At 46.5% G+C, this 16,692-nt stretch overlaps 1 protein-coding gene across 7 annotated transcripts in view; it reads right to left on the bottom strand.

Moving 5' to 3' along the window:
* PHC3 (polyhomeotic homolog 3) overlaps positions 1–14,701 on the bottom strand; it is a 191,882-nt gene extending 177,181 nt beyond the window's left edge. For 2 of the 7 annotated variants that reach the window (XM_077290555.1, XM_077290559.1), the window contains exons 1-2: positions 14,558–14,696; positions 6,608–6,743 (exon numbers count right to left, since the gene is read on the bottom strand). In XM_077290555.1, the coding sequence (XP_077146670.1) occupies positions 6,608–6,721 (114 nt within the window). In that variant the 5' untranslated portion in view covers positions 6,722–6,743; positions 14,558–14,696. Of the gene's footprint in view, positions 1–6,607; positions 6,744–14,553 lie in introns of all 7 variants that reach the window. The other 5 variants (XM_077290560.1, XM_077290561.1, XM_077290562.1 and 2 more) reach the window with 4 other exon arrangements.
* Between the last annotated feature and the right edge of the window lie 1,991 nt (positions 14,702–16,692).

The following is a 16,692-nucleotide window of genomic DNA, read 5'->3' as shown; positions in this document are numbered from 1 at the left end:
GCAACGTGTGCACACAGCAAAAAACTGACCTGCCATTATGATTCTCCAGGTCATTACGAGTTCATAGACACCAAACATGTCTAGGTTATTTTTTATCTAAGTGGTGAAAAAAAATTCCAAACTTTGCTAAAAAGAAATAAAATAATTGCGCCATTTTCTGATATGCGTAAGCGTCTATATTTTCTGAGATATCGGGTCGGGTGAGGGCTAATTTTTTGCGTGCCGAGCTGACGTTTTTAATGATAACACTTTTGTGCAGATACGTCCTTTTGATCGCCCTTAATTGTATTTTAATGCAATGTCGCGGCGACCAAAAAACCATAATTTTGGCTTTTGATTTTTTTTTCTCGCTACGCCGTTTAGCGATCATGTAAATTTTTTTGGTTGTATTGAAAACAGCTGACATGTTGCGGCTTTGAAGTGGGCTCACCGCCGAAGCCCACCTCAAAGTGGGGGATACTGCCAGCTGACGTACTATTCCGTCAGCTGGCAGAAAGGGGTTAATGAACAATGTTTCAGTTAAAAAAAAAAAGAAAAAAAAATGGCGTGGGCTCCCGCGCAATTTTCTGTGCCAGAGGGGGAAAGCCGACGGCCGGGGGCCAATATTTGTAGCCTGCTATGAATATCAGCCCACAGCTGTCTAGATAGCCTTTATTGGCTATTAAAATAGGGGGACCCCCAAAAAAAATGACGTGGGGTCCCCCTATATTTTATAGCCAGAAAGGCTATGCAGAGAGCTGCGGGCTGATATTCATAGCCTAGAGAGGGGCCATGGATATTGGCCTCCCCCGGCTACAAATACCAGTCCGCAGCCGCCCCAGAAATGGCGCATCTGTAAGATGCGCCAATTCCGGCACTTAGCCCCTCTCTTCCCACTCCCGTGTAGCGGTGGGATATGGGGTAATAAGGGGTTAATGTCACTTTGCTATTGTAAGGTGACATTAAGCCGGGTTAATAATGGAGAGGCGTCGATAAGACACCTATCCATTATTATTCCTATAGTAGTGAAAGAGTTAAAAAAAAAGACGCAGCCAGAAAAAAGTATTTTAATATTCTTCATTTCACCATACCACCATTTTACCATACTTCAGCGCCTGCAAAAAACGTAAAATAATAAACCGCATACTACCTGTCCGCCGTAGTCCAATTAATAACGAGTGTCCCACGACCATCTCCCCTATAGAACAGTGACATCGGGTGATGTCACTGCTCTATAGGACCCTCAGTGACACACTGATAGGAGACAATGGCTCCTGCAGTGCATCACTGAGAGGTTACCTTAGGACAAAGTCTCACTTTATGGCAATTGCTGCCTGGGATAATTTCTCAACAGCAATGGCATAAAGTGAGACTAGGGACTATTTTCTCACAGGGGCGTAGGAATACATTGTGAGGAATACATTGTGGAAGGATACCTTCCATCATTGTATTCCTGGAGCCACTGGAGAGCGGTCGCATCAGCTGATGCTGCTGCTCTCCACGGGAGATCGTCGTGGGACACTCGTTTTAATTGGATATCTGCGGATCAGGTAGTATGTTGTTTGTTTATTATTTTAATATTTTTTACAGATGACACTGGCTTCGGGGATCAAAGTGACAAGTGATGGTGAGTATGTACTCTATGTTATATGTTCTGTATGTCTATACGTATGTTGTATGTATGTACTGTATGTGCCATGTTGCATGTCGTCGCATGTTGCATGTCGCATGCTGCATGTCATCGCATGTCGCATGCTGCATATCGTATGTTGCATGTCGTCACATATTGCATGTTGCAAGTCATCGCATGTCGCATGCTGCATGTCATCGCATGTTGCATGTAGTTGCATGCTGCATGTCACATGTTGCATGTCGTCGCATGTCGCATGCTGCATGTCGCATGTTGTTGCATGCTGCATGTCGTCGCATGGTGCATGTCATCGCATGTCGCATGCTGTCACATGTCGTCGCATGGTGCATGTCATCGCATGTCGCCGCATGTCACATGTTATTGCATGTCGCATGTCTTCGCATGTTGCATGCTCTCACATGTAGCATGGTGCATGTCATCGCATGTCGCATGTTGCACGTCGTCGCATGTCGCGTGTTGCATGTCATCGTATGTTGCATTTTCGCATGCTGCATGTCCTCGCATGTCACAAGGTGCATGTCGTCGCATGTTGTCACATGTCGCCGCATGTCATCGCATGTTGTCACGTCGCATGCTGTATGTCGCATGTTGTCACATGTTGCATGTCACATGGTGTATGTTGTATGTACTGTATATGTGTGTGGGTTTTTTTACATTCAACACATTAGCCGGATCATGGGACTACTACTGTCCCATCATTGGCTAATGTGTCACTCACTGTCACTGTAGCAGGCAGAGTCCGATGGGATTTGTAGTCCCATCGGACGAAGCCTGCACACAGAGACACACACACACATCTATGACCACCCCCCCAAGCAGATCCCAGCACGGCCAGCAGACCCACCGCAGACCCGAGCACCGCCCACACATCCCGGCGCCGGCACGCAGACCCCCGCACATACCGGCGCAGGCACGCAGACCCCCGCACATACCGGCCCCGGCACGCAGAACCCTGCACATACCGGCGCCAGCATGCAGACCCCATACATACCGGCACGCAGACCTCCGCACATACCGGCGCCGGCACGCAGACCCCCGGCGCCGGCACACATACCCCCGGCGCCCGCACATCCCTGCCTAGCCCCACCCACACATCCCTGCCTAGCCCCGCCCACCCCCAGCACAGCCCTGCAGCCCCCAGCGCCGCCCACAGCCCAGTCACTCTTGATGAGTGACTGCTGCCTGTGGAGGCTGGGTCACGCCTGCTCATGATGTCACGTCAATTTCCAGAGTCGGCGGAAATAAGCGGCGGCTGCAGCCTGGGGGTCACTTGACCTGGACACAGCCGCCGCCATAGCGCCGCTCACAGGCGAAAACGGCAACAAAAGGTATTTACACAATTCGTTAGGGGCCCCGGGGGGATACATTGGGGGGGTTAATTGAAAGTAGTGGACAACCCCTTTAAGTTCAGAACTTTCACCAATATTATTATTATTATTTATTTATATAGCACCATTAATTCCATGGTGCTGTACATGAGAAGGGGTTACAAACAAATTACAGATATCACTTACAGTAAGCAAACTAACAATTACAGACTGATACAGAGGGGCGAGGACCCTGCCCTTGCGGGCTTACATTCTACAGGATGGTGGGGAAGGAGACAATAAAACATTGGTGAAAGTTCTGAAACATTGGGCACATTTGAAGTGAAATAGCTGGCAAAAAAAGATCCCAGACTGTTCACCAGTTAGAATAAAACATTGGACAAGAATGGGACAATGTTTTTCTCCCAAAACTGTAGTACGGTAATTGGTCTCCTAACTTCCAGGACATTTACAGATTGTTGTAAATAGAAGAGGAGATGCTATACAATGGTAGACATGGCCTGGTTCCTACTTTTTTTTTTTAGACTAAATTGTTTTTCAATTTTTAGACACATTTGCTCACAGATTGGCAAACCTCTAACCATCTTTTCTTCTGGGACACTCTGCATCTTTAACACGCTCTTTTTATACACAGTCACATGCCTTAGCTGATTATTGCTAATTCTGTCGCATTTTTTCTTTATAGAAATTGCTGCCATCAATTTCTAAATGACTTATTTTTTCCAAATGAAAATGAAAAAAAATGAAATGGAGAAATACTAAATTTCACCGTCTAGTCTGTGTCATATGTTCTGTTGTGGATAAAATATGGCTTTCCTACCAGCCAGCAGAGACACAAAGCTGCTCGTGATAGGGCAGCTCAGTACCTAGCGGTGACTTGAGAAAGTTGAGTGGAGTTCATACCCAATAAACTCCGTTCACCTCATTGATGTCAGCGTGAGCACCGTTTGAAAGTTCTCATGCTCGCTAACGTCAATGAACTCCACTCAACTTCCTCAAGATATCGAGAGGCATTGAGGTGAGCTATTATGCGCAGCTCAGTGTCTCTGCTGGCTGGCAGGCTGGATGCTCACATCATGCCAGTATTCAGCCTGCCAACTAGATACAGCAGAGCAATACTCGTAAAGGAACAAATGGATTATCTTCTTGTCGGGAGTGGTGAGGAATATAGTTGTTTATTTTTTTACCCTTTTACAGGGGACATGGGCATCGGAGGATTATCTTCATGTCAGACAGGTGATAGATATGGTGGTTTATTATTTTAATTCTTTTACAGGGGACATGGGTTTCAGTGGATTAGGTGTCATATATATATATATATATATTTTGTTTGTTTTGTTTAATTTAAAATAAAGGTGTCAGTGTCTTTATTTAAATTACAGGACTTTATTCTGGGTGTTATTTACAATATGACTATGGGGTTAGTAATGGGGGTGTCTTATAGACGACTCTCCATTACTAACCCCTGGGCTTGATGTCAACTACCAATACAAAGCCGACATCAACCCCAATACTATTACCCCACTTGCCAACGAACCAGGGGAAGTGCTTATGGATGCGTCATTTCTGGGGCAGCTGAGAGCTGATTTTTTTAATCAGGGAAGGGCCAATATTCATGGCCCCTTTTTAGCCTATTATTATCAGCCCGCAGCTGTCTGCCTAGTCTTTGCTGGCTATTAGATAAAGGGGAACCTTACACCATTTTTTTAGGATCACCCATTTTAGCCCCTTAACGACCAGGAGTATTTCAGTTTTTGAATTTCCGTTTTTTGCTCCCCATTCCATAGCCATAACTTTTCTATTTTTCGGTCAATATGGCCATTTGAGGGATAAGTTGTACTTTTGAACATATCGTGTACTGGAAAAACGGGAAAAAAAAATCAAGTGCAGTGAAATTATAAAAAAGTGTTATTCCACAGTTGTTTTTTATTTTGTTTTTTTTTTTCAATGTTCACTCAATGCTAAAACTGACCTGCCATTACGATTCTCCAGGTCATTACCAGTTCAGAGACACCAAACATGTCTAAGTTATGTTTTATTTTAAGTGGTGAAAAAAAATTCCAAATTTGTTAAAAAGAAAAAAAAAGTGCCTTTTTCCGAGACCTGTAGCGTCTTCACTTTTCGTGATCTGGGGCTGGGTGACAGCTTATTTTATGAGCGCCGAGCTGACATTTTTATTGATACCATTTTGGTGTATATATGATCTTTTGATCGCCAGTTACTGCATTTTATTGCCATGTAGTGGCGACCAAAAAAACGTAATTCTGATGTTTTGAATTTTTTATCGTTACACCGTTTAGCGATCGGGTTAATTCTTTTTTTTATACTGATAGATCGGGCGATTCAGAATGCGGCGATACCAAATGTGTATTTTTTTTTATTGTTTTATTTTGAATGGGGCAAAAAAGGGGTGATCTGAACTTTAATATTTTTTCAATATTTTTAAAAACTTTTTTTTACTTTTTGAATGCTTTATTAGTCTCCATGGGAGACTAAAAGCTGCAGTACTTGTTCATTGCCACTGTGTTGCAGAAATGCTCACTTGTTGTGAGCGCCGACCACGGGGCAGCGCTCATAGCAATCTGGCAATGACAACTATAGAGGTCTGCTGCAGACCTCTGGTTGTCATGCCGGCCCATCGATGACTCGCAATCATGTGATGGGGTCACCGATGGGCGGGATAAGCAATGTGCTTCCTGTAAGCGCGAGTTAAATGCCGCTGTTAAAGAGATTGAAAGAGGCATTGATTTAGTTAACACCTGCAATACACTTGTCCGATTGTTCAGGAACAACATCGTATCCACCTTTTTTAAGGCATGAGCCCTAATGCAGAGAATAGTAGCTGATTTGCAGTACGGTGCACATCGTACGGTTCGATGATGTTCTGTTTTGTTTATATTGGTTCAACTGCTGAATACCGTACTTTTTTATATATATATATATATACTAGACTGTGGCCCGATTCTAATGCATCGGGTATTCTAGAATATGCATGTCCCCGTAGTATATGGACAATGATGATTCCAGAATTCACGGCAGACTGTGCCTGTCGCTGATTGGTCGAGGCAACCTTTATGACATCATCGTCGCCATGGCAACCATTATGACATCTACGTCGATACTGTGCCTGTCGCTGATTGGTCGAGGCGAATTCACGGCAGACTGTGCCCGTCACTGATTGGTCGAGGCAACCTTTATGACATCATCGTCGCCATGCTGTGCCCGTCTCTGATTGGTCGAGGCCTGGCGGCCTCGACCAATCAGAGACGCGGGATTTCCAGGACAGACAGACAGACAGAAAGACAGACAGACAGACGGAAAAACCCTTAAGACAATTATATATATAGATATATATATATATATATATATATATATATATATATATATATATATATATCTTGCAATTTCAGTGGCCTCTTTTCTGGCTCTGGGGTTCCTGATCACTGCTGTAAATGAGAATAAGTCGAGAAAACCGCTAACAAGCAGAAGGAAACTTCCAAAATCATCACAAGTGCTTTAAAGGCTACATATAATTTTATTATCATAAAACCGGCACGGAAGATTGAACACAAAAGAACGTTCACTACTTTGTGTAGCACAAGAGAGGGCAGCCTTTCTGAGGTATTATCTAGCATTACTTTCCACATACCTGCACAGCATGGCGGTCCGAGCTGTACACAGAGATGGGGGGGGGATGAGAAGCAGAAGTGGTGGTCGTAGTTGGAGATGGTGATGATGTAGTTACGGCATGCTCACCCTCCATGGTTCCTGGTTAATATTCGATTCTGTTTAAAAAAACAAATTCTGATTGTGGCTCAAAAAAAAAAAAAATATATATATATATATATATGTATTTACACATTCATATACATTATATGTCATCGATGTATTTAGATGCATAGCTTGAAGAATATTTACTTTCACAGTAATTAGGGAAAATACAAAAATTGTCATCCTATAAATGAGCTACGCTCTATCAGCCATCATTCCATCACAATACTGGTTATGATACCAGAGATATCTATGAAAGAAGAACTACGCTGCCCGGTCTCTTGTAATAACGTAATGAGGGCATGAGCTCTTGGTGAACCATCGCCAACTACACGTACACGGAAAGAGAGCCTGGTCACAGCGTATCTACATATAGTGACCAGACACATATATAAAGCTCTATCTGGACATACCACCCACAGACCACTCGTCAACAGCTCCCACCACTATTATCTGTGCGCTATGATTACATCTCCTGATGTGGATAACACAGAACTGAACTATCAGAACCAGTACAACAATTTATTTGTATATGGTAATAGGAGGCATAGTTACTGTATATGGGGATAGGAGGCTTAAAAACTGTATATGGGGATAGGAGGCACAGTTACTGTATATGGGGATAGGAGGCATAGTTACTGTATATGGGGATAGGAGGCATAGTTACTGTATATGGGGATAGGAGGCTTAGAAACTATATGGGGATAGGAGGCACAGTTACTGTATATGGGGATAGGAGGCATAGTTACTGTATATGGGGATAGGAGGCTTAGAAACTGTATATGGGGATAGGAGGCACAGTTACTGTATATGGGGATAGGAGGCACAGTTACTGTATATGGGGATAGGAGGCATAGTTACTGTATATGGGGATAGGAGGCATAGTTACTGTATATGGGGATAGGAGGCTTAGAAACTGTATATGGGGATAGGAGGCACAGTTACTGTATATGGGGATAGGAGGCATAGTTACTGTATATGGGGATAGGAGGCTTAGAAACTGTATATGGGGATAGGAGGCACAGTTACTGTATATGGGGATAGGAGGCACAGTTACTGTATATGGGGATAGGAGGCACAGTTACTGTACAGGTCCTTCTCAAAAAATTAGCATATAGTGTTAAATTTCATTATTTACCATAATGTAATGATTACAATTAAACTTTCATATATTATAGATTCATTATCCACCAACTGAAATTTGTCAGGTCTTTTATTGTTTTAATACTGATGATTTTGGCATACAACTCCTGATAACCCAAAAAACCTGTCTCAATAAATTAGCATATCAAGAAAAGGTTCTCTAAACGACCTATTACCCTAATCTTCTGAATCAACTAATTAACTCTAAACACATGCAAAAGATACCTGAGGCTTTTAAAAACTCCCTGCCTGGTTCATTACTCAAAACCCCCATCATGGGTAAGACTAGCGACCTGACAGATGTCAAGAAGGCCATCATTGACACCCTCAAGCAAGAGGGTAAGACCCAGAAAGAAATTTCTCAACAAATAGGCTGTTCCCAGAGTGCTGTATCAAGGCACCTCAGTGGTAAGTCTGTTGGAAGGAAACAATGTGGCAGAAAACGCTGTACAATGAGAAGAGGTGACCGGACCCTGAGGAAGATTGTGGAGAAGGACCGATTCCAGACCTTGGGGAACCTGAGGAAGCAGTGGACTGAGTCTGGTGTGGAAACATCCAGAGCCACCGTGCACAGGCGTGTGCAGGAAATGGGCTACAGGTGCCGCATTCCCCAGGTAAAGCCACTTTTGAACCATAAACAGCGGCAGAAGCGCCTGACCTGGGCTACAGAGAAGCAGCACTGGACTGTTGCTAAGTGGTCCCAAGTACTTTTTTCTGATGAAAGCAAATTTTGCATGTCATTCGGAAATCAAGGTGCCAGAGTCTGGAGGAAGACTGGGGAGAAGGAAATGCCAAAATGCCTGAAGTCCAGTGTCAAGTACCCACAGTCAGTGATGGTGTGGGGTGCCATGTCAGCTGCTGGTGTTGGTCCACTGTGTTTCATCAAGGGCAGGGTCAATGCAGCTAGCTATCAGGAGATTTTGGAGCACTTCATGCTTCCATCGGCTGAAATGCTTTATGGAGATGAAGATTTCATTTTTCAGCACGACCTGGCACCTGCTCACAGTGCCAAAACCACTGGTAAATGGTTTACTGACCATGGTATTACTGTGCTCAATTGGCCTGCCAACTCTCCTGACCTGAACCCCATATAGAATCTGTGGGATATTGTGAAGAGAAAGTTGAGAGACGCAAGACCCAACACTCTGGATGAGCTTAAGGCCGCTATTGAAGCATCCTGGGCCTCCATAACATCTCAGCAGTGTCACAGGTTGATTGCCTCCATGCCACGCCGCATTGAAGCAGTCATTTCTGCCAAAGGATTCCCGACCAAGTATTGAGTGCATAACTGAACATTATTATTTGATGTTTTTTTTGTTTGTTATTAAAAAACACTTTTATTTGATTGGACGGGTGAAATATGCTAATTTATTGAGACAGGTTTTTTGGGTTATCAGGAGTTGTATGCCAAAATCATCAGTATTAAAACAATAAAAGACCTGACAAATTTCAGTTGGTGGATAATGAATCTATAATATATGAAAGTTTAATGGTAATCATTACATTATGGTAAATAATGAAATTTAACACTATATGCTAATTTTTTGAGAAGGACCTGTATATGGGGAAAGGAGGCACAGTTACTGTATATGGGGATAGGAGGCATAGTTACTGTATATGGGGATAGGAGGCACAGTTACTGTATATGGGGATAGGAGGCATAGTTACTGTATATGGGGATAGGAGGCATAGTTACTGTATATGGGGATAGGAGGCACAGTTACTGTATATGGGGATAGGAGGCACAGTTACTGTATATGGGGATAGGAGGCACAGTTACTGTATATGGGGATAGGAGGCACAGTTACTGTATATGGGGATAGGAGGCACAGTTACTGTATATGGGGATAGGAGGCACAGTTACTGTATATGGGGATAGGAGGCACAGTTACTGTATATGGGGATAGGAGGCTTAGAAACTGTATATGGGGATAGGAGGCATAGTTACTGTATATGGGGATAGGAGGCACAGTTACTGTATATGGGGATAGGAGGCTTAGTTAATGTATGTGGGGATAGGAGGCACAGTTACTGTATATGGGGATAGGAGGCATAGTTACTGTATATGGGGATAGGAGGCACAGTTACTGTATATGGGGATAGGAGGCTTAGTTAATGTATATGGGCATAGGAGGCACAGTTACTGTATATGGGGATAGGAGGCACAGTTACTGTATATGGGGATAGGAGGCATAGTTACTGTATTTGGGGATAGGAGGCAGTTACTGTATATGGGGATAGGAGGCATAGTTACTGTATATGGGGATAGGAGGCACAGTTACTGTATATGGGGATAGGAGGCATAGTTACTGTATATAGGGATAGGAGGCACAGTTACTGTATATGGGGACAGGAGGCACATTTACTGTATATGGGGATAGGAGGCACAGTTACTGTATATGGGGATAGGAGGCACAGTTACTGTATATGGGGATAGGAGGCATAGTTACTGTATATGGGGATAGGAGGCATAGTTACTGTATATAGGGATAGGAGGCTTAGTTAATGTATATGGGGATAGGAGGCACAGTTATTGTATATGGGGATAGGAGGCACAGTTACTGTATATGGGGATAGGAGGCACAGTTACTGTATATGGGGATAGGAGGCTTAGTTACTGTATATGGGGATAGGAGGCTTAGTTACTGTATATGGGGATAGGAGGCATAGTTACTGTATATAGGGACAGGAGGCACAGTTACTGTATATGGAGACAGGAGGCACAGTTACTGTATATGGGGATAGGAGGCACATTTACTGTATATGGGGATAGGAGGCACAGTTACTGTATATAGGGATAGGAGGCACAGTTACTGTATATGGGGATAGGAGGCTTAGTTAATGTATATGGGGATAGGAGGTACAGTTACTGTATATGTGGACAGGAGGCATAGTTACTGTATATGGGGACAGGAGGCACAGTTACTGTATATGGGGATAGGTGGCTTAGTTACTGTATATCGGGATAGGAGGCACAGTTACTGTATATGGGGATAGGAGGCATAGTTACTGTATATGGGGACAGGAGGCACAGTTACTGTATATGGAGACAGGAGGCACAGTTACTGTATATGGGGATAGGAGGCACATTTACTGTATATGGGGATAGGAGGCATAGTTACTGTATATAGGGATAGGAGGCACAGTTACTGTATATGGGGATAGGAGGCTTACTGTATATGGGGATAGGAGGCACAGTTACTGTATATGGGGATAGCAGGCACAGTTACTGTATATGGGGATAGGAGGCTTAGTTACTGTATATGGGGATAGGAGGCACAGTTACTCTATATGGGGATAGGAGGCTTAGTTACTGTATATGGGGATAGGAGGCTTAGTTACTGTATATGGGGATAGGAGGCATAGTTACTGTATATGGGGATAGGAGGCACAGTTACTGTATATGGGGATAGGAGGCACAGCTAATGTATATGGGGATAGGAGGCACAGTTACTGTGTATGGGGATAGGAGGCACAGTTACTGTATATGGGGATAGGAGGCACAGTTAATGTATATGGGGATAGGAGGCACAGTTACTGTATATGGGGATAGGAGGCACAGTTAATGTATATGGGGATAGGAGGCACAGTTACTGTATATGGGGACAGGAGGCACAGTTACTGTATATGGGGACAGGAGGCACAGTTACTGTATATGGGGACAGGAGGCACAGTTACTGTATATGGGGATAGGAGGCATAGTTACTGTATATGGGGATAGGTGGCTTAGTTACTGTATATGGGGATAGGAGGCACAGTTACTGTATATGGGGATAGGAGGCATAGTTACTGTATATGGGGATAGGTGGCTTAGTTACTGTATATGGGGATAGGAGGCACAGTTACTGTATATGGGGATAGGTGGCACAGTTACTGTATATGGGGATAGGTGGCTTAGTTACTGTATATGGGGATAGGAGGCACAGTTACTGTATATGGGGATAGGTGGCTTAGTTACTGTATATGGGGACAGGAGGCACAGTTACTGTATATGGGGATAGGTGGCTTAGTTACTGTATATGGGGATAGGAGGCACAGTTACTGTATATGGGGATAGGAGGCACAGTTAATGTATATGGGGATAGGAGGCACAGTTACTGTATATGGGGACAGGAGGCACAGTTACTGTATATGGGGATAGGAGGCATAGTTACTGTATATGGGGATAGGAGGCACAGTTAATGTATATGGGGATAGGAGGCACAGTTACTGTATATGGGGACAGGAGGCACAGTTACTGTATATGGGGACAGGAGGCACAGTTACTGTATATGGGGACAGGAGGCACAGTTACTGTATATGGGGATAGGAGGCACAGTTACTGTATATGGGGACAGGAGGCACAGTTACTGTATATGGGGACAGGAGGCACAGTTACTGTATATGGGGACAGGAGGCACAGTTACTGTATATGGGGATAGGAGGCATAGTTACTGTATATGGGGATAGGTGGCTTAGTTACTGTATATGGGGATAGGAGGCACAGTTACTGTATATGGGGATAGGTGGCTTAGTTACTGTATATGGGGATAGGAGGCACAGTTACTGTATATGGGGATAGGAGGCACAGTTACTGTATATGGGGATAGGAGGCACAGTTAATGTATATGGGGATAGGAGGCACAGTTACTGTATATGGGGACAGGAGGCACAGTTACTGTATATGGGGATAGGAGGCATAGTTACTGTATATGGGGATAGGAGGCACAGTTACTGTATATGGGGACAGGAGGCACAGTTACTGTATATGGGGATAGGAGGCATAGTTACTGTATATGGGGATAGGAGGCACAGTTAATGTATATGGGGATAGGAGGCACAGTTACTGTATATGGGGATAGGAGGCACAGTTACTGTATATGGGGATAGGAGGCACAGTTACTGTATATGGGGATAGGAGGCATAGTTACTGTATATGGGGATAGGAGGCACAGTTAATGTATATGGGGATAGGAGGCACAGTTACTGTATATGGGGACAGGAGGCACAGTTACTGTATATGGGGATAGGAGGCATAGTTACTGTATATGGGGATAGGAGGCACAGTTAATGTATATGGGGATAGGAGGCACAGTTACTGTATATGGGGACAGGAGGCACAGTTACTGTATATGGGGATAGGAGGCACAGTTACTGTATATGGGGATAGGAGGCACAGTTAATGTATATGGGGATAGGAGGCACAGTTAATGTATATGGGGATAGGAGGCACAGTTACTGTATATGGGGACAGGAGGCACAGTTACTGTATATGGGGACAGGAGGCACAGTTACTGTATATGGGGATAGGAGGCATAGTTATTGTATATGGGGATAGGTGGCTTAGTTACTGTATATGGGGATAGGAGGCACAGTTACTGTATATGGGGATAGGTGGCTTAGTTACTGTATATGGGGATAGGAGTCACAGTTACTGTATATGGGGATAGGAGGCACAGTTACTGTATATGGGGACAGGAGGCACAGTTACTGTATATGGGGATAGGAGGCATAGTTACTGTATATGGGGATAGGAGGCACAGTTAATGTATATGGGGATAGGAGGCACAGTTACTGTATATGGGGACAGGAGGCACAGTTACTGTATATGGGGATAGGAGGCATAGTTACTGTATATGGGGATAGGAGGCACAGTTAATGTATATGGGGATAGGAGGCACAGTTAATGTATATGGGGATAGGAGGCACAGTTAATGTATATGGGGATAGGAGGCACAGTTACTGTATATGGGGATAGGAGGCACAGTTACTGTATATGGGGATAGGAGGCACAGTTAATGTATATGGGGATAGGAGGCACAGTTACTGTATATGGGGATAGGAGGCACAGTTACTGTATATGGGGATAGGAGGCACAGTTACTGTATATGGGGATAGGAGGCACAGTTACTGTATATGGGGATAGGAGGCACAGTTACTGTATATGGGGATAGGTGGCTTAGTTACTGTATATGGGGATAGGAGGCACAGTTACTGTATATGGGGATAGGAGGCACAGTTAATGTATATGGGGATAGGAGGCACAGTTAATGTATATGGGGATAGGAGGCACAGTTACTGTATATGGGGATAGGAGGCACAGTTACTGTATATGGGGATAGGAGGCACAGTTACTGTATATGGGGATAGGAGGCACAGTTACTGTATATGGGGATAGGTGGCTTAGTTACTGTATATGGGGATAGGAGGCACAGTTACTGTATATGGGGATAGGAGGCACAGTTACTGTATATGGGGATAGGTGGCTTAGTTACTGTATATCGGGATAGGAGGCACAGTTACTGTATATCGGGATAGATGCCCTCACTACTATATATCAGCACAGAGGACCATGTAGCAATCTACATGTGGTGATAGATGGCACCCCGACATTATATGGGGCTGCAGGACCCCAGCACTGTGTATGACAACATGCCCCCAGACTCCCCGGTCACATCTGCCTGTTCTGCTCGCTGTGCGGCTCCTGCTGTGTCCTTACATCCCCCAGGGCTGCTGTCACCTGTCCCTATGGCAGCCTTCACCACAGAGGACGTGTCTCCCCTCCCAGCGCTGGACGTCTCTGCCTCTTTACATTGCGCTCCCCCTCCCCGCTCAGTACGGTGGTGTACGACTTCCTCGGGTTATCAGCTCCCACTCCCGCCCACCAGCATCTCCATTCCCCCAGTGGACGCTCACACTCACTTACTCACTGAGGTGCCGCCATTTTCTATCCTCGTCACTAGGTGTCGCTGCGCATGCGTCGTGCCGCCGTGTGACTCTCAGCTGGTGCGGGCATTAACCCTACAAGTCTGCTGGGTGATTATCAGCAGGCACGGCTCTCCTCAGCAGGCACCTCTCTCCTCAGCAGGCACGGCTCTCCTCAGCAGGCACCTCTCTCCTCAGCAGGCACCTCTCTCCTCAGCAGGCACCTCTCTCCTCAGCAGGCACCTCTCTCCTCAGAAGGCACTTCTCTCCTCAGCAGGCACCTCTCTCCTCAGCAGGCACTTTTCTCCTCAGCAGGCACTTCTCTCCTCAGCAGGCACCTCTCTCCTCAGCAGGCACTTCTCTCCTCAGCAGGCACCTCTCTCCTCAGCAGGCAGCTCTCTCCTCAGCAGGCAGCTCTCTCCTCAGCAGGCACGGCTCTCCTCAGCAGGCAGCTCTCTCCTCAGCAGGCAGCTCTCTCCTCAGCAGGCAGCTCTCTCCTCAGCAGGCACCTCTCTCCTCAGCAGGCACCTCTCTCCTCAGAAGGCACTTCTCTCCTCAGCAGGCACTTCTCTCCTCAGCAGGCACTTCTCTCCTCAGCAGGCACCTCTCTCCTCAGCAGGCAGCTCTCTCCTCAGCAGGCACCTCTCTCCTCAGCAGGCAGCTCTCTCCTCAGCAGGCAGCTCTCTCCTCAGCAGGCACCTCTCTCCTCAGAAGGCACTTCTCTCCTCAGCAGGCACCTCTCTCCTCAGCAGGCACCTCTCTCCTCAGCAGGCACCTCTCTCCTCAGCAGGCACTTCTCTCCTCAGCAGGCACTTCTCTCCTCAGCAGGCACTTCTCTCCTCAGCAGGCAGCTCTCTCCTCAGCAGGCACTTCTCTCCTCAGCAGGGACCTCTCTCCTAAGCAGGCACCTCTCTCCTCAGCAGGCACTTCTCTCCTCAGCAGGCAGCTCTCTCCTCAGCAGGCAGCTCTCTCCTCAGCAGGCACTTCTCTCCTCAGCAGGCAGCTCTCTCCTCAGCAGGCAGCTCTCTCCTCAGCAGGCACCTCTCTTCTCAGCAGGCACTTCTCTCCTCAGCAGGCACCTCTCTCCTCAGCAGGCACCTCTCTCCTCCGCAGGCACTTCTCTCCTCAGCAGGCACTTCTCTCCTCAGCAGGCACTTCTCTCCTCAGCAGGCAGCTCTCTCCTCAGCAGGCACTTCTCTCCTCAGCAGGCAGCTCTCTCCTCAGCAGGCACCTCTCTCCTCAGCAGGCAGCTCTCTCCTCAGCAGGCAGCTCTCTCCTCAGCAGGCACCTCTCTCCTCAGAAGGCACTTCTCTCCTCAGCAGGCACTTCTCTCCTCAGCAGGCACCTCTCTCCTCAGCAGGCACCTCTCTCCTCAGCAGGCACTTCTCTCCTCAGCAGGCACTTCTCTCCTCAGCAGGCACTTCTCTCCTCAGCAGGCAGCTCTCTCCTCAGCAGGCACTTCTCTCCTCAGCAGGGACCTCTCTCCTAAGCAGGCACCTCTCTCCTCAGCAGGCACTTCTCTCCTCAGCAGGCAGCTCTCTCCTCAGCAGGCAGCTCTCTCCTCAGCAGGCACTTCTCTCCTCAGCAGGCAGCTCTCTCCTCAGCAGGCAGCTCTCTCCTCAGCAGGCACCTCTCTTCTCAGCAGGCACTTCTCTCCTCAGCAGGCACCTCTCTCCTCAGCAGGCACCTCTCTCCTCCGCAGGCACTTCTCTCCTCAGCAGGCACTTCTCTCCTCAGCAGGCACTTCTCTCCTCAGCAGGCAGCTCTCTCCTCAGCAGGCACTTCTCTCCTCAGCAGGCAGCTCTCTCCTCAGCAGGCACTTCTCTCCTCAGCAGGGACCTCTCTCCTAAGCAGGCACCTCTCCCCTCAGCAGGCACTTCTCTCCTCAGCAGGCACTTCTCTCAGCAGGCAGCTCTCTCCTCAGCAGGCACCTCTCTTCTCAGCAGGCACTTCTCTCCTCAGCAGGCAGCTCTCTCCTCAGCAGGCACCTCTCTCCTCAGCAGGCACTTCTCTCCTCAGCAGGCACCTCTCTCCTCAGCAGGCACTTCTCTCCTCAGCAGGCACTTCTCTCCTCAGCAGGCACCTCTCTCCTCAGCAGGCACTATCCTCAGCAGGCACCTCTCTCCTCAGCAGGCA

Source organism: Ranitomeya variabilis, chromosome 2, assembly GCF_051348905.1.
Source record: "Ranitomeya variabilis isolate aRanVar5 chromosome 2, aRanVar5.hap1, whole genome shotgun sequence".
In the NCBI taxonomy this organism is placed as follows: Eukaryota; Metazoa; Chordata; class Amphibia; order Anura; family Dendrobatidae; genus Ranitomeya; species Ranitomeya variabilis.
The sequence above is the reverse complement of the archived record's forward strand: the minus strand, read 5'-3'. Positions and strand labels throughout refer to the sequence as shown.